Source organism: Ochotona princeps, chromosome 25 (assembly GCF_030435755.1).
Source record: "Ochotona princeps isolate mOchPri1 chromosome 25, mOchPri1.hap1, whole genome shotgun sequence".
NCBI lineage: Eukaryota > Metazoa > Chordata > Mammalia > Lagomorpha > Ochotonidae > Ochotona > Ochotona princeps.
The window spans coordinates 21,017,140-21,035,865 of record NC_080856.1 but is presented as its reverse complement, the minus strand read 5'-3'; the positions used below and the strand labels follow the sequence as shown (position 1 = coordinate 21,035,865).

Here is an 18,726-nt window from a genome sequence, read left to right as displayed (position 1 = left end):
TGCTGGTTCTAATCCTGGCTGCTCCGTTTCCTGTCCTGCTCCTTGCTTGTGGCCTGGGAAAGCAGTCGAGGACGACTCAAAGCCTTGGGATCCTGCACCTGCATGGGAGACCTGGAGGAGGTTCCTGGCTCCTGACTATGGAGTGGCGCAGTGCCGGTCATTGTGGTCACTTGGGGAGTGAATCATCGGACGAAGGATCTTCCTCTGTGTCTCTCCTCCTTTTTGTATATCTGACTTTGTAATACAAAAAAAAAAAAAAAAAGATAAATTAAAAAATAAAGAGTCCTTTTAAAAAATAATTACATTGGAAGCCACCAAAGAAAAATTATTGTGATCCTTAAATTTTTGTTAGCAGGTGACATATTTAGAATTAAATAACTACTATGAAAGTTATTTTCTTATACATAGCAAACTTTTTCCACATTTATTTTGCAAGTATCTTCAATGCTGTCATTGATGTTTTTGTGTTTTATTTTCAACTGACAAATACTGATTGTATGTATTTATGGGCACAAAGTGGTATTTCAGTGTACATGTCCATATTGTTATGGTAAATCAAGCTAAATTTTTAAAAAGATTTATTTATTTATTTTTTTATTGGAAAGTGAGATATACAGAGAGGAGGACAGACAGAGAGGAAGATTCTCCATCCGATGGTTCACTCCCGAAGTGGCCGCAACGGCTGGAGCTGAGCCAGTGAAGCCAGGAGCCAGGAGGTTCTTCCGGGACTCCCACACAGGTGCAGCGTCCCAAGGCTTTGCACGGTCCTGGACTGCTCTCCCAGGCCACAGGAGGGATCTGGATGGGAAGTAGAACCACTGGGATTAGAACCGCCCATATGGGATCCCGATGCGTTCAAGGCGAGGACTTTAACTTCTACGCTATCACGCCGGGCCCAGTGAAGATAAAATTTAAGGGCTGAAGTTGTGGTGCAGTGGGATAATCCTCTGCCTGCATTGCCAGCATCTCATATGGTTCAAGTCCTGGTTGCTCCTCTTCTGATACAGCTCACTGCTAATGTGCCCAGGAAAGCTGCAAAGGATGGCCTAAGTCCTTGGGCCCCTGCACTCATGTGGGAGACCTCGAAGAAGCTCCTGGCTCCTAGCTTTGGCTTGGCCCAGCCCTAACCATTGCAGCGATTTAGAAAGTGAACCAGCAGGTGGAAAATTCTCTGTTTCTCCTCCTCTCTGTAACTCTTTCAAATAAGTAAAATATAAATCTTTTTCTTCAAAAGACTTATTTATTAGAAGGAAATACAGTTACACAGAGGAGGAGAGACACAAAAATTCTCCATCTGCAAAATATGTATCTTACAAGGGAAAAAAAAACTTTGTACCTACGCCCCATCATTTCCCCTTACCTCTTTCTTCTATCCTGCCCACGGCTTCTTTTAAGCACCATTCTACTCTGTACTTTTGTGAGTTCGTTTTAAATTCCACATCTGAGTGTAGGTGAAATCAAATGGTGTTTGTCTCTCTCTGCCTGGTTTATTTCACTGAACATAGTGTTTCCTGGGATTTATACATTTGGTTTCAAATGGAAAGAATCCCAACTGACACATACCTGCTCTTTATTATTTTCACTTGCCGTTTCTTAGTTTTGTAGGTATAGGGCTTCCTCCCTTTCCCTTCCCTGCCAGCCTTGCCGTTGTCCCCTGGGTTGTACAGTGACATAGTCCTTCAGCTGTAGCCTCAGCTCTTTATGTGTGTCATGACACTGTGGGTATAAGCAATGGTAGAGAATAGTGTTTTGTTAGAGTACATTCAAGTTTTACCAGGCACGTGCTTTGGTTTGGGAATAGAGATGCATGCTGCCTTTCTTCTTGGGTTCCTGTACATACATGCTTTTTAAAGGGTGAACAGTGTTCTGTTGTTTTGCCTGCCACATTTAAATGGTCTGCTCATCGAGTGATGTCTGTCCAGGCAGTGTGCTGAGCCTGTTTTTTGTGAGGTATGGGGTGCAGGCTCCTTAGCAGCGTCCTGATGGCCTTCCCCGCCATGCCTGGCAGCAGTGGGAGTGTGAGGGCTGCAGCCAGGGTGCTCTCAGAGTTATGCACAATGAGCTTGTTATGACAGCGTGTACCTGAAATGTTTTTATTTTTTTAATCTAGTATGACGAATTAGTTCCTGCCTCTCTAACAACAAAATATGGAGGCTTTTATATCAATACTGGCACTCTACAGTTTCGCCAAGCTTCAGATACTGAGGAAGAAGAAATTACAGACAACCAAAAGCACAAACCACCCAAAGTGAGTTCATGTGACATTGCAATAATATATTTTGTAGAATTTATATGTATTTTAGAAGTTATTAGTATCTTTAGATAAGTGTTTCTTGCAGTGTGATTCAAAGACTGAAATGCTAACATAAAGACTATAGCATCGATATGTAAATAAATCATACATTTTTTTTTATATAATTTTACAGGTTCCCAAAGCAAAAGAAGATGATATTGAAATGAAGAAGCGCAAGCGGAAAGAGGAAGGGGAGAAGGAGAAGAAACCAAGGAAAAAAGTACCCAAGCAACTGGGGTGTGTTAAATTAAGCCTACTGAGGGGGACCTTGTCTCAGTCCAGCTGTCCTTTTAGAAGGGCGCATCCACCATTGAGAAATTTAGCTGAACTGGACCTAATTGAATAAAGCATTAACAGATATTAATGGTTTACTAAGTTAGTATTATAGTGTTTATTAAGAAGTAAAGTCTTTCTCATCTTGGAGACTGAGTTTTTCCCAACAAGAATTAATGTGAGGTCCCGGCACGATAGCTTAGTGGCAGTGAAAGTCCTCACCTTGAACGTTCCAGGATCCCATGTGGGCGCCAGTTCTGATCCGAGCAGCTCCACTTCCCATCCAGCTCCCTGCTTGTGGCCAGGGAGAGCAGTTGAGGATAGCCCGAAGCCTTGGGACTCTGCGCCTGTGTGGGAGACCTGGAGGAAGCTCCTGGCTCCTGGCTTCGGATTGGCCTAGCTCCAGCTGTTGCACCACAGCACTGAGCCTTGGATGCCTTTGATAAAATATAATTTAGTAAGAAATTAAGGAAAGTAGTTGTTCTGCCACCTATTAAGTTTGTTGTTGTTTTTTGTTTTTTGGCTATTTATTGACATGGGGCTTTAGCCCTTAAATTGCAGCCTAACTGATCAGTTTTTTTCTTACAGAGTTGTGGCTCTGAATTCACACAAATCTGAAAAGAAGAAGAAACGTTACAAAGATTCTCTTTCTCTTGCTGCCATGATACGGAAATTTCAGAAAGAGAAGGATGCATTAAAGGAGTCTAACTCCAAAGCCCCCTTGACCCTGCCGACCTCCTCTCTGCAGAAACCACCCTGTGCCCCAGCAGCCCTGGGCAGCGATGTCCAGGAGTTACAGCTGAGCAGTGCAGACCCAGACCTCCCCATTTTTGTTAGCACAAATGAACATGAGCTGTTTCAGGAAGCCGAAAATGCCCTGGAGATGCTAGATGATTTTGACTTTGACCGATTACTGGACGCTGCTTCCGATGGTAGCCCGCTGTCTGAGTCCGGGGGAGAAAATGGGAACACCACCCAGCCAAGCTGCACCGCCCAGATGATGCCCAAGGCGGTGCCCACACTCCCAGAGGGTCTACCTGTCCTGCTTGAAAAACGCATTGAAGACCTCCGAGTAGTAAGTGTCATAATTCACTTCATTTTTGTTTATTGCATAGATATAACAACATGCTAGTGTTTCTTAAAACACAAGTGCAGAAATTCTTGTTTCGGCACCCTTGTAGCAACCACCTTGCATTTTCCATGCTTCTTTTTAGGCATTGGCTGTATGCATGGTGTTTCCAAACAGAAGTAACTGTGGCCATAACAAGGATACTGTTGATTGTTTCATTATTTCACTTCACACTTTTTTTTTCCCACAAAGGCTTCATAAATATGTTTTTATTATCTGCATAGTCACGTAGAGGAATACAGCAATGAGGACCAGCTTTGCGGCACCGCAGGCTAACCTGCCATTTGTGATGCACGAGTCTGAGTCCTGGCTGCTGTGCTTGCCAGGCAACCCCTGGTAATGTGCCTGGAAGGTGTCAGAAGATGGCTCAGCGCTTGCGCTGCTGCCACCGAATTGAGAGACTGAATGGAGATCCTGGTTGCTGGATTCTACTTGGCCCATCCTAATGTTGTGGCCATTTGGGGAGTTAACAAGCACTGGGTCAGCTCTCTCTCTCTGTTTATCCTTCTGTCATCAAACTCTTCACATATGTAATTCTAAGTAAAAGAAGAAGAAGAAGAAAAAGAAACAGAGAAAAGGAAGGAATAATGACACTGGAGAAATAGACCTGAAGTTGATCTTTTTTAAGATTTGTTTATTTTTTTATTGGAAAGTTAGATATACAAAGAGGAGACGAGACAGAGAAGATCTTCTGTCTGCTGATTCACTCCCCAAGTGGCTGCAATGGCTGGAACTGAGCTGATCCGAAACCAGGAGCCCAGAGCCTCTTCCAGGTCTCCCACGCAGGTACAGGTCCCAAGACTTTGGGCCATCCTCAGCTGCTTTTCTAGTCCACAAGCAGGGAACCTGGATGGAAAATGAAGCAGCTAGGACACAAACTGGAGCCCATATGGGATCCCAGCACGTGCAAAGCATGGACTTTAGCCACTAGGCTGTTGTGCTGGGTCCCTCTAGTTATTTTAAAAATCTACTTTTTGGGGCTGGCACTGTGGTGTGGCATCATCTGTGTATTCAGGAGCATAATATAATTGCCAGCCTGTCAAATATAAGGGGCATGATCGCTGGCAAGTGGGTGTCACTGAGGTACATGCCTCTGCTTTTTTAGCAGAAAACTCAACAAAAGAAGTTCTAATTCAGAAAAAGAGGCTTTTCTCTCCCAAACAAAAGTCGTAATCACTAGTGGATGAGGATTGGATGCAATATGAGGCTCTGGAAGTAGTGGGATTATTGGCAGAATATAAGAGAATCCCTGAGGGGGGTGCTGTTGTTGTGGGACAAGGGACCAGATCAGCCCCTATGATGCTGGCGTCCCCTGTCGGCTGCGAGAGCACCTGTTTGCATCTGAGCTGCTGTGTTTCTGATGTAGCTCCTTGCTAATGCACCTGGGAAAACAGTGGAGATGGCCCAAGCCTCTGCCATCCCAGAGGAGACTAGGATTGCTCTCCTGGCTTGGCTTGGCCCGGTTCCTGTCCGTGGCAGCCATTTGGGGAATGAATTGACAAGTGGGAGAGCTCTTTTGCCTCTCGGTCTCTCCTTCTCTCTCTGAGAATTTGTGGAAGTTCAGAAAATTGGGAGAAAAGGAAATTGGGGGTGTCCCAGTTCCTTCCTAGTTATGAACAGAGTGAATCCTTTGATCAAGTTAAAGTTGTAGCTTGGGCCGACGTGAGCTAAAAGTCTTTACAGAGACCGACATCTGAGGGGGTAAGTCTAACATCACTTAAACCTGGAGACAAAGGTGCACCCTCTGCCTCTCCTCTCTAACTCTGCCTTTCAATACAAAATAAACAAGTAAGTAAAATTAAAAGTGAAGTATATGAGAGATTATCAGATGGTTGTAGAGAATATTTGTAGAAAGGGAGGCATCTACTTTGGGTTTTCTTGGAGGTCTAGAAATATTAAGCAGGGATGGCCATTTGGGCCAGCAGTTATGTCGCTGCTTGTGACGCATCAGAGTGCCAGGTTTGAGTCCTCCTTCCTCTGCTTCCAATCCAGCGTGCTGCTAATGAGCACCCTGGGGGGCAGCAGGCAATGATTTGAAAGCCCATGTCCCTGCTGCCCAGAGGAGACCTTTCTGTATTTCCTGGCTTCTGGCTTCAGCTTGAGGCAGCCCGGGCTTTTGTATACTTTTGAGGAGTGAATCGTCAGGGGATCTTTTCTCTAATTTTCAGACAAAATAAAAATAATTAAGAAAATGAATTAATAAATCTATAAATAGACAAATGCATAAAATACCCAAAGCTCCAAAATGTGTTCAATGTGTAATTTTGAATTTGGAGCTTGGCACAATGGTTCAATTGGCTAATCTTCCCCCTGCAAATGCCAGAATCTTATATAAGTGCTTGTTCATGTCCCAGCTGCTCCATTTCCCATTCAGCTGCTTGCTTACCATTTAGCAGCAAAGGATGGCCCAGAACCCTGGGACCCTATGCTCATGTGGGGGATGAGGAAGAGCTTCTGGCTTCTGAATTGGGATTGACTCAGCTTGAGCTGTTAAGGCCGTTTGAAGAGTGACCTAAAAGATGGAAGATCTTTCTGATAAAAAATAAATAAAATCTTCTAAAATAATTTTGTAAATTTAGAAAGATTGAGAAGCAGGCTGGGCGTTTGGTTCATGTGCCAGCACTGCATGGCACATTCTGTGTCAGAGTGCCTGGATGTGGTTCCTGAGTGCACCTCCAGCTCATCTGATCCTGTGCAGTGTACTGGGTTCTTTCACACCTTGATTTCGGTAAAATGAGGCTGATTTTTGGAATTTAGACTGAGAAAAAATTATGTTTTAAGATACCAGCTTTCATTAGGGCAGTTGGAAGATACTTACACACTATTCGGTAAAATTTGAATCAGCCTGTCCTTGCCTGCCCATTGATCACAGCTCACGTGCTAGTCTTGATGAGTTCTATCTCTTATGAGGTAATACATCTCAGGGTGATTGTTAGCGTGGGAGATATTGATGCTGTTTTTCATGTTTCTCCAGGCTGCCAAACTTTTTGATGAAGAAGGAAGGAAAAAATTCTTTACACAAGATATGAATAATATTCTTCTTGAGTAAGTAACTTTCTTTCTTCTTCTTTATTAAGCCTGAAGAATTGCTCCGTTATAAGTATAGTAGACCTTTGAGGTATAGACACTCAGTAGATGAGTGGTCTAAAGCATTAGCTTTTCCCTCTCAGCCTCATAGCATGTATGACGAACACTTGTTTCTCAGCCCAATTATGCTTCTGTATTTATTGGTTCTCCAAGACCACGTATAGTCAGAGTTACAAATATTTTTGTAACAGCAAGAGCAAATGACCCACACTGCTAACTTGGATTTAAATGTATTGTGTATCGCCTTAAATGAAAAAAATATCTCTCTGACAATGCTTAGATTGTGTATGTAGACTCAGTGTAACCTTCCCTCCATAGCTCTGTAGGAAAATGGGAATAATAATTCCACTGATATCTGGTGAGGTTAATTGTAAGTCTTACAGAATTTTGTAGGAAAGTTTCCTGAAAAGTGTGAATTCATGATGAAATCATGGTTGTAGGGTTGGATGGAGGAACTATAGAGTAGACAGGATATGTTGAAAAGGGGAAGGCTGGTATATGATATGGATCGGAATTTTTGTAAAAAGCCGATTTTTATTTGAAAGGCTAAGTTAAGCAGAGAAAAGGAAAGGTGGAGAAACAGAGAAAGATTTTCTCTCTGCTGTTTGACTCCCCAAATGGCCACAGCAGCCAGAGCTGAGCAGAGCCAAAGCCAGGTGCCAACAGTTTCTTCTGAATTTCCCCCATGGTTGCAGGCTCCTAAGGCCTTGGGCCGTCCTCCCCTGTTTTCCTTGGCCAAGGCAGAGAAGCAGATCGGAAGCAGAGCAGCTGGGGCAGAAACTGGGCTCTATGTGGGATACTTATGCTGCAGGCTGAGGCCTAACGGACTGCATCACAGTACCAACTCCTATAGAATGCATTTAAATTAGCAGCTTCTATGTTTAACTTACAAAGTTTTCACTCAGTTTGATGCTGATGAAACTGTACATTTTAGTATTGTGGTCAAATAAACTGTAGTGTACTTGCAAATCCATTGCCTCATAGATTTTAACTACTAGTTAGAAATTATGTATGTAACTGCATACAGTAGTGAGAAAAATTGGGATCACTGGGAAAACAATGTCTTCCTTCTGATTAAAATAATGCATTCCTACTTTTTATGATGGAATAGTGCCATAGGAAACACAGGGTAGGCATTTGGGATGCCAGTTAAGATGCCATTTGTGATGTTCATGTTCCGTGTCTGTCTGGACCCAACTTCTCACTGATGTGTGCTGTGACCACTGTAGTTGATGGCCCAGATTTTCAGGTTCCTGCTACCCCTGCTGCATTTCTTTTAATTTATTTTTTAATATTGTTTACATAGTTTGATAGGGATGCGTGCCCATGTAGGCCTCTGGTTAAGGTGGTGAGGATTCAGGTATGGAAGAAGGTGGGTGTGGGACAATGTTTCTTTTTTTCTTTTTTTTTTTTAATTATTTATTATTTAACTTCATTAATTACATTGTATTATGTGACACAGTTACATAGATACTTGGGTTCTCCCCACCCTTCCCCAAACCCTCCCACCATGGTGGATTCCTCCACCTTGTTGCATAAGGACAATGTTTCAATTTTTTTTTCTCCTGTATCCAAAGGCAGGGAAGAGGAAAGGGCTGATCATTCCTTGCTATCAAACTACCTCAGCCACCCAAGGATGGGTGACAGTCATTTGATGACACATTAGAGACCCTAATGTAGGGAAGAGAGTTCGAAGGTATGACTTGAAGAGATTTTGATTGTTCTGTTTTGGTAGTTTGTTAGCTTCGTTACACCAGGGTTGAAAACATCCAAGGTCTATTGACAGACCACGTCCACCTTAGAGCATCCACAGACCCAGACATTCACTACAAAGCTTGGCCAGGAGACTTGTCCACCTGTTCCGCTTTCCATCCTTGGACGAGGTACTCGGTGTCCTGCTGGCCTAGATGAGCTGGCCATCATGGCCCTGGTGTACATATAGGCATGCTGTCCACTGTGGAAGCATCAGCAGCTGAGGAGGCCCAGTCCTAACCACGCACTCCAAGGTCAGACCACAGCTCTTGTGATTTTCCCAAAGTTACATTCTGAGTACCTTATTTAGCTCTGGCCCAGCTGCCATTGTTGTAGGCATTTGGGAAAAGAACCAGCAAATGGATGATTCCCCCAGATGATTTCTGTCTTTCAGCCTTTCAACTCAAATGAGGAGAAAAAAATGAACAACACAGGGAGCTGTGTTCCTTTGTTAGTCCTTTTGTCTTTTCTAATATACTTGGGAGTCTGAGAGATAGACAATCCCATTAGTTGGTTCACTGTCTAAATTCCTTTAAGAACCAGGGGACGGGCCCGGCGGCGTGGCCTAGCGGCTAAAGTCCTCTCCTTGAAAGCCCCGGGATCCCATATGGGCGCCGGTTCTAATCCCGGCAGCTCCACTTCCCATCCAGCTCCCTGCTTGTGGCCTGGGAAAGCAGTTGAGGACGGCCCAAGGCCTTGGAACACTGCACCCGCGTGGGAGCCCCGGAAATGATTCCTGGTTCCCGGCATCGGATCGGCGTGCACCGGCCCGTTGCGGCTCACTTGGGGAGTGAATTGGACGGAAGATCTTCCTCTATGTCTCTCCTCCTCTGTATATCTGACTTTGTAATAAAAATAAAATCTTAAAAAAAAAAAAAAAAAAAAAAAGAACCAGGGGACCAAAGCCACAAACCAGGAAGGTGTTCTTGGGTAGCAATAAGTTTGACACTTAAGCCATTACAGTTGGTTCCAAGGTTCCACATTATAGAAAGCTGGAGTCAGGATCAGAGCTGGGAATCCAACCCAGTCAGTCCAAAATAGCATGTGAATGCTTTTTAATCAGTATCTTAACTAATAGGCTAAACACCCACTCTAACTCCTGCCTTTGAAATACATAATGGAGATAGTTTCTCGTGAGCGTCAAAGAACTGATTTATAACTTGGGATGATTATTGTGGTTGCAAGCTCTAAGTTCCTGGAGAATTAAAATTGGACCCTACCTGCTGGTGTGCTGTTAGTGTAGTGGCAGAAGAATGTTCTGTTTCTGTTCCTTATTTTACCAAGAATTTTCAGGTTGACTCTTTTTGCATTTCTGGATGCCGTGTAAATGTCTGTGCCGCTGCCTTTTACTGAGTCCCTTTGTAACTCCAGACTTAATCACTGGTATAACTGTTATTCATCCAGGCTGTCCCAGATCCCATCATCAGGAAACTGGCTAACTCTTCTTTCTCTTTCCAACAGCGAGCCCTCAATTCACCAGAACAGGTCCCTCTCTCTACTGAGACCTTTCTCTTTTACGTTGCTCTTGTGTAAGAGAGAATTGTTTGTCTCCTGGGAAAATCAAGAGATTTGTTGAAGCGTGGCGTCTCAAATAAACAAAATGTCAACATTGCATCAGTTGGTTTTCTGTTCATTTCCCCCATGTTTACCTTAAATTAAATTTTAATGCTTTTTGATCTTCATCTCCATTTTGTTTCACGAAAGACATGCCATGAGCTGCAAATGCTATAGTGTGCAGAGTTGGATTTTTTTTCGCTTTTAATTATTTTTGTATTCCCCTTGGTCTCTTTCATAAACAAGTGTGTCTTATTTTTCCGAATATGCTTTTCCAAGGGCATATGGTGATGACTACTTAGAAAAATAATTCCTGTTGAATTATCCGGGTATATTGGTTGTGCTTTGCTTTTGCTTCTTTATGTTGGTAAGAAAGATCAATTTGTTGGAATAGGGAACCCTTTATCTTTTGCCTAATTGAATTTTACCTGGGTAAACAAATGCACATGCTGACTTGATTTGCTTGCCTTTTACCAGAAGCAGAGATTGCTAATAAATTGTAATGCTTTTTGTCTGAGATCTCAGTTCAGCTTGACAGCTCTCTCCAGATTGCTGTAGGCGAACACCACCAGTCCTGCCGGGCAGTGGCAATGAGACCTGTCTGCCTCTCTGTTAAATACTCCCTTAAAGAACCTGTGAATGACAGTGGTGAGGAACTCAATAGTAAGGGGCTTATCCATTGGTTTCTCTGTACTGAATCAGCTCTTCTGTGTCCACTTAGCCTCTTGGAAACCACTGACTCTTATAAGTAGGTTATCAGCTCTGTTTTTTCAGTGCATGGAATTTCTGTTTTATTTTCAGGCTAAACTTTCAACAACTTGGCATTCCTAGAAGGCCTGCTACCCAGAGTCTAGATTTTTAATAAAAATCTGGCACAGTGTTTTTTTAATCAAGTGTGTGCACAAAATCCGTGTCCCTTAGTTTCCCATATGACCCATATGGTTTCCCATATGAGTCTTTGCTTTCAATCTTTGGTTCTTGCTGCACGACATAAACTTTGTGCCTTTGTTTTGTTTTAATAGATTTGTTTGTTTATTTTAAAGGCTGAGTTACACAGAAAGAGAAGGAAAGACAGAGAGATCTTCCATCCTCTGATTCTTTCTCCAAATGGCTGAAATGACCAGGACTAAGCCAGGCCAGAACCAAGAGGCAGAAGCTGGAGTGGCAGGGCCAGGAGACCTGCGCCGTCTCTGCTGATCCCCAGGCACATCCACAGGGAGCTGGATTATAAGTGGAGCAACCTGGACTTGAACAGCTGCCCATATAGAATGTTGACGCTGCAGGCTGTGTCTTCATCCACTGTGCCGCAATGCTAGCTCCATGCCATTTAAAAGTGAATAAATAAATGTGTATGTATGCATTTGAAGAGAGGTTAACAAAGAGAAGGAGAGACAGAGAGATCCACCAACCCCTGATTTACTTCACAAATGACTCAAATGGCTAGGTCTGAGATATGCTGAAGTCGGGTGTTTTTTATGAGTCTGCCATGTAGGTAGAAGGTCCACAAGGTCTTCTCCTGCTTTATTATGCTTCCCTTGTTTTACCAGTCACTTCAGCAGGGAGCTGAACATACAGGCTTAGTGTGCCCTTAAGAGGCGCTGGTATGGCAAATGGTGGCTTAACCCATTGAACCACTGTAGGAGCTCTTCCTGCTGTTTTCATGTCATCTAGATTTAAAAAACAAAAACAAAAACAAAAACCATTTACTTCAGATTTTTCAGATTTATTAATTTTTATTGGAAAGTCAGATTTACAGAGAGAAGGAGAGACAGAAAGGAAGATCTTCCATCTTCTGGTTCACTCCCCAAGTGGCCACAACTTCCGGAGCTGAGCTGATCTGAAGCCAGGAGTCAGGAGCTTCTTTCAGGGCCCTGTAGTTTAGATTTTTAACAAAAATCTAACAATACAATGTTTTGTAATGAAATGTGTATACACAAAATTTGTGACCCACAGTAGGTGTATCTTAAGTTAATTTTTTTAAAGATTCATTTATTGGAGCCGGTGCAGTAGCTAGTGTCCTCACCTTAAATGCACCAGAATCCAATATGGGTGCCAGTTTTTGTCTTGGCTACTCTACTTCCCATACAGCTCCCTGATTGTGGCCTGGGAAAGCAGTAGAGTATGGTCCAAAGCCTTGGAACCCTGCACCCACACAGAAGACTCAGAAGAAGCTCCTGGCTCCTGGCTTTGGATCAGCTTAGCTCTGGCCGTTGCGGCCACTTGGGGAGTGAACCAGCAGATGGATAGTCTTTCTCTCTGTCTCTTCCTTTTCTCTGTAAATCTGATTTTGCAATAAAAATGAATAAAACCTAAGCAATTAATTTGTTTTTAGCTGAAAGAATTACAGAGAAGAAGAGAGAGAAAGGTCTTGTATATGCTGGTTCATTTCCCAGGTGGCCACAACAGCCAGAACTGAGCTGATCCAAAGCCAGAAGCTGGGAGATTCTACAACTCCTACGTGAAAGCAGGGACGTTAGGACTTGAGCCATCCTCTGATGCTTTCCCTGACTGACCGTAAGTAGGAAGCTGAATCAGAAGTAGAGCTGCTGTGACTTGGACTAGTACTTATATGGGATGCCAGCACAGCAGATAAAGGATTGCCTTGCTATGCCACCAGGTCCCAGAAAATAAACTTCTGAGATTGTCTGTGCTTGCTATAGTAAAATGTAATTTTTAAGCAGTTTATATTCATGAGCTCCAGTTTGGGCTTGGCTTTCCAGTCAACATTTGTTCTCAACTTTATATGGTAGTAGTTATTGGTGTAATCTCTCCCATTTTGTGATAGTCCCCTCAATTATTTATTAGTTAGCAGAATATTACACTTGTAATGGCTACCAAAGGACTATACTGTCATGATAAGAAGAGGGAAAATGGTGGGAGGGGACAATAAGGAGGGAGAAAAGGGAGACGAGGGAGGAATTCCTATATGTACAAAGCTATCATGGAAAAGAGTAATAACAAAAAAGTCAAGAAAAACTAATAGATTTATCTTATAAAACACAATAGCTCAGTTGGCTGATCCTCCCCTTTCAAGCACCGAGATTCCATGTGGGCGGTATACAGGCTCTGCCTTCTCCACTTCCCATCCAGGTCCCTGCTTGTGGACTAGGACAGCAGTAGAGGATGGTCCAAAGCCTTGGGATCCCGAACCCACGTGGGAGCCCAGAAGAAGCTTCTAGTTCCTAGCTTCAGATCAGTTTAGCTCTGACCATTGTGATCATGTGGGCAGTGAACCAGCAGATGGAAGACCTCTGACTGTCCTTCTTGCTTTAAAATCTGGTTTTGAAGTAAAAATAAATAAATCTCAAAAACAATAGTAGAGGAAATATCCACTGGGCTGGAGCTGTGGCATTGTAAGCTTCTACCTGAGGCATCGGCATCCTCTAGACACTGGTTCAGGTCCTGGCTGCTTCACTTATGATTCAACTCCCTGCAAATATGCCTGGGAAAGTAGCAGAGGAAGGCCCAAAGCCTTGGGACCCTGAGCACACATGGGAGACCTTGAAGAAGTTCTTGGCTCCAGCCATTGTGGAGCCATTTGGGGAGTGAACCAGTGGATGGTAGATCTTTCTTTCTGTTTCTGTTTCGCTCTATAAATCTGCCTTTCCAATAAAACTAAATAATTAAAAAAAAAAGTATCCTAGATACTAGAGATGATAGTTCAATTAAATATACATTTAATGACTTGTTTTCTTTGTCAAAAACATTTTGTAAATAGAAATTGGAACTAGAGAATTAGAATAAATTAACAAACTATTAAACTATATAGCTTGTGCAGTGCAGGCACAAAAAATAAATCAAGACATTTAAACCGGTGTATATGCATGCCAGAATGGCACTTGCTCTCTGTTATGAATCTTTACATTTTCACTCATCTGTAAGTAAAAAATACTCAGCAACAAAGTGAAATTTTGTGACTCTAATTTCTTGTTTTTGGAGACATAAGGATAAAATATCTTTTTGATTGAATTAGATTCTGATTAATAATTGAGCTATTATGCCTAACTCAAAATATACTTTGTTTTTGTCACACACACAAACTTTTTCAGATTGTCTGTAGCCATATAAATTCTATTCTTAGGATAGTTTTACAGAATGTTTTGGGGTAAGATTTTTCTGTGAAAAATACTGTCTAGGTTATCCTAGGAAGATAAAATGTGAACAAAAATGAATTGCCTTTCCCTTGTTTGCCTATATAATTACACCTCTAAAAATTCTGGTTTTTTTTTTTTTTTTGGCCAGCATTGAATTACAGCTACAAGAACTAGGTCCTGTCATTCGTAGTGGTGTCTACTCCCATCTTGAAGCTTTTGTGCCATGCAATAAGGAAACACTGGTAAAACGTCTAAAGAAATTGCATCTTAATGTCCAGGTAAGAGGATAACCAATAATACTTGGGGTTTATAACCTTTATAGACTTGTTTCTAGCATATTAATCGCTTCATAAATCTGTTCTGTGTATTTCATAACTGTAGGCGATTATTAAAGGCATTGTTGGCATGTTGGGTTCCTGAAAAAATCTGCTTGTTCAACAATTGCTAGACTTAGATAATAATTAATGTTTTCTGTAACATAGATTCTTGGAGTTACAAATGTATGTTAGGTGTGATCTATCAAGCTTAGAATTCTTTATATAATCATTCGTTCATAAAAATATTTGCTTTGAATTGAGGAAACTAGCTGTTTATTAGTATTCAAGAGATGGAAAGAATAGATTCCCGGAACGCCTAAACAGAGCCTGGCTGAAACTCAGCACTACTTGGTATGCCCGCATCCCGTGTTGGAATGCTCCGTTCTTGTACTGCAGGTTTTTCCAGTGTGACTGGGAGGGCAGCACGTGGTGGCACACGTTCTTGTGCCCCTGCTGCCACTAAGAAGTCCTGGATGGAGTTCCTGGCTCTTGGCTTTGGCCTGGCCCAGACCTGACTGTTACAGCTATCTGGATAATAAGCCAGCAAATGAAGATCTGTCTTTCCCTGTCTGTCACCCTGCCTTTCAAATAAATAAATCTTTTAAAAACAATGACAACAGGGCCCAGCGCTGTGGCCTAGCAGCCAAAAGTCCTCGCCTTGAGCGTGCCGGGATCCCACATGGGTGCTGGTTCTAATCCCGGCAGCTCCACTTCCCATCAGGCTCCTTGCTTGTGGCCTGGGAAAGCAGTCAAGGATGGCCCAAAGCCTTGGGATGCTGCACCTGCGTGGGAGCCTTGGAGGAGGCTCTGGGCTCCTGGTTTTGGATCGGCATAGCACCGGTTGTTGTGGTCACTTGGGGAGTGAATCATTGGATGGAGGATCTTCCTCTCTGTCTCTCCCCCCCTCTGTATATCTGCCTTTTCAATAAAAATAAATAAATCTTTTTTAAAAATATAAAATAAAAAAAATAAAGACAATGGCAACAAAGTAGTTTTAGTGAAGAAATGCAAAATCATTAAACATTTTTGTTCCTAAGACAATGATTGCAACATACTTTAAATCATTTTGTATACATTGTTTTTAAGGTGAAAATAATAAATTAGTTGATTTAGGATGTCAGATACAATTCTGATTTGCTCTGCCCTGAACCCACAGGGGTAAGAGTCTCACCTTTGCCCTTTCAGCCTGGCCATGTTCTTACATTTTTGCTTACAGCGCAGGTCATAATTGCTAGCAATAGCTGAGAGAACAAGATGACATCTTGTTGATAGTCATGCAGACCAGATCACAGGAAGCGGTGTTCCAGAACAGTGCATTCTTAGTGTTCTTGCTTTGTTATGATGGGATTAACCAATGGTGGTCTGCACAATGTGGATTTTCTTCTCTGCTCAGTCATTTCTAATAGAGTAAAAACATTCTTATGTATTGCTAAAGCATGGAGCATTTTTAAGAATGGGAGAACACTTAATATATAATGGAGCAACAAGCAAAAACTGGGACTCATTAACTAAATGGGAATTGTCCCAATTTTATAAACAGTGTGCCTTTGAAAAGTCAGTTGTTTGGTATGAAATGTTAATTGCTAACATTTCAAGACTGTAGTCGATATCTAAAACTTTTTTTTTTTTTTGAGGATATGCTTAGATAAATTTTGTGAATGTGTTCGGTTAAATTTTTAATGTGTTTTTTCCCTCAGGATGATCGTTTAAGAGAACCTCTTCAAAAACTGAGGCTGGCTGTTAGTAATGTCATGCCTGAACAACTGTTTAAATACCAGGAGGACTGCCAGGCTCGGAGTCAGGCTAAGTGTGCCAAGTATGTATCTCTTCCATTGGGATTGCCTTTTGCACTTAAGAAATGTTTTTAGCTGCTAGGGATTGATCTTAAGTGGGCTTTAGCCTCAACTCCAAGTCCATATACACCTTTACAATGAGATAATTGAATGTTTTCTAGATAACCCTTCTTTTCCCATTCAGTGTTTTGGTGTCAGGCAATAGGCATCTGTTGGTTTAATGTACAGATAAGATCAAAGTTAGAGCTGACACAGGCCAGCTTGACTGGTTGGGGTTGGATGCAGATACCTTCACATTTATAGAATGTGGGTAGGTGGATTTCCTGCTTTGCTCGTCTTCTGAGTTAGTGACTGCATGGAGGGTTTGTGGAGCATATTGTAGACAACGCTGGCTTAAAACTTTTTCTTCACTACGTCTTTTTCATTGTTAGGTTGCAAACAGATGAAGAACGAGAGAAAAATGGATCGGAGGACGATGATGATGAGAAACCAGGGAAACGTGTCATAGGACCAAGAAAGAAATTCCACTGGGATGATACCATTAGGTAAGATTTATGTAGTCTTAACTTTTGAATCAAGTATATAATGTAGTATAAAGATTTTTTAAGCTTCCAAAGTAAATGGAAGACTAGTTTGGAGGCAGCCAAAGATTAATGTCTAGGAAAAACTTATTCAAGGACAGAGTAATTAGTGGGGGTTAATACTCCTAGAGATTCTACTTGTATTTTCATGGAACACTTTTTTTGCTGTTATTAGAGTAAGTCATAATGATTAAGATAGCAGAGGTTCTCCAGCACTGTGGCACAGCACGTTAGCTCACTACTTGCAATACTGGTATCCCATTTTGGAGGACTGATTCAAGTCCTGGCTACTCTCTACTTCCAGTCCAGCTTCCTGGTGACGCTGGGAAGGGAACTGAAGCTGACACAAGAAATTGAGTCCCTGACACTCTTGTGGGAAATCAAAATGTAGTTCTTGGCTCCTGGTTTTGGCCTGGCCCAGCCTTGGCTCTTGGCGCCTTTGGGGGTATGAACCAGCAAATGGAAGATCTCAAAGAAAAAGAAAAGAAAAAGAAAGAAAAAGAACAGTTAAAAGGAAACTGCTTCATTTTGGGAGTTTAATGATCATAAAAATGAATCAGACCTGTTAGATACTGCCTTTGTGACATTTCTGAATTCTTCAGATAATCTATATTATTGCTATGAAATTTGTGTGCTTTTAAGATCGAACTCAATTTGATTTTCTATAGTTTACAGTCAGATTTATATATACATTTTTTTTAAATCTGTTTAGAACTTTGTTATGTAACCTTGTTGAGATCAAATTGGGATGCTATGAGTTAGAGCCAAATAAAAGCCAGTCGGCTGAGGATTATCTTAAATCCTTCATGGAGACAGAGGTGAAGCCCTTGTGGCCTAAGGGCTGGATGCAGGCGAGGTAAGAAATGTGACTTACTAGATTTTGTTTTACTTCCTTATATTGATGTTTTTGAAGATGCACCCCTATGCATATTCATATACGATAGCATTGATTCTGTTAAGAAAGTTATGTATTATAATACCCTAAGTGGTTAATTTTAGATGATCTCTTGTCTAGACAATTAAAGTACTTAAAAGTCAAAGCAGTTAAAGTAGACAGTTATGTAAAGATAGGTATGAAGATGAGGTTTCCATGAACATGAACTTGCTAGTAGAAGAAAAGGGAGGGGGAAAAGTTAAGAACTTTGGGAAGAAAGCTAAATATAGGTAATAAGAAGATAAGGAAATGGATGCAAGATGTAGAGCATGAGAAAAAGTAGCAGTTGTAGATTGTGTTGGAAATAGTGTAGAAGAGTATCTCCAGAAACTGAGAGTAGCTCTATTAAAACTACGGAATGTAAACACTAATAAAAATTGACTATCCTAACCCTTCATCTTAAAATGCTCCATCTTAAATCAACAAAAATGATCTATTGTTCTGTTAACATATTTACATAATAGAAAAGTTATTAAAATTTCTATAAAATAAGTTATTGATTATACTATACCATTGTAATTTTTACTTGGTGAATAAGTAATGGCCTAGTGAAAATCAGGTGATTAAAAAGATAGGTAATGTAATTATTATGTCCTTATCTGCTATACAAGGTAGTGAATGGTATCTTTTTGATTTTTCCAGAATGCTTTTTAAGGAAAGTCGGAGTGTGCATAATCATCTTACTTCTGCTCCGTGAGTAAACAGGGGCTCTAGAATTATTTGTTTATTAAGTATTGTTGAAATAGGATTTAGGTGTACAGTTAGGCAACCTTCCCATCATCTTTTTTTAAAACATGATTTTCCCTTGACTGTCTAAAACTCAGAACACATCTGCTGAAATACTGCTGACAATTCTTTCTAAAAATCCTCCCAGCTCCCCAAGTGCTCCTTACTCCCTGTTTTAGGTGCCAGCCATGGG

The 18,726-nt window shown here is 41.5% G+C and overlaps 1 protein-coding gene across 4 annotated transcripts in view; it reads left to right on the top strand.

Moving 5' to 3' along the window:
- The window catches only part of UBN2 (ubinuclein 2), a 68,131-nt gene that overhangs the window by 32,137 nt on the left and 17,268 nt on the right, over positions 1-18,726 (top strand). For 3 of the 4 annotated variants that reach the window (XM_058655062.1, XM_004594369.2, XM_058655064.1), the window contains exons 4-12: positions 2,111-2,248; positions 2,427-2,530; positions 3,155-3,641; positions 6,670-6,740; positions 14,331-14,460; positions 16,197-16,315; positions 16,724-16,837; positions 17,586-17,729; positions 18,450-18,500. In XM_058655062.1, the coding sequence (XP_058511045.1) occupies positions 2,111-2,248; positions 2,427-2,530; positions 3,155-3,641; positions 6,670-6,740; positions 14,331-14,460; positions 16,197-16,315; positions 16,724-16,837; positions 17,586-17,729; positions 18,450-18,500 (1,358 nt within the window). The remainder of the gene's footprint in view (positions 1-2,110; positions 2,249-2,426; positions 2,531-3,154; positions 3,642-6,669; positions 6,741-14,330; positions 14,461-16,196; positions 16,316-16,723; positions 16,838-17,585; positions 17,730-18,449; positions 18,501-18,726) is intronic. The other variant, XM_058655063.1, reaches the window with a different exon arrangement.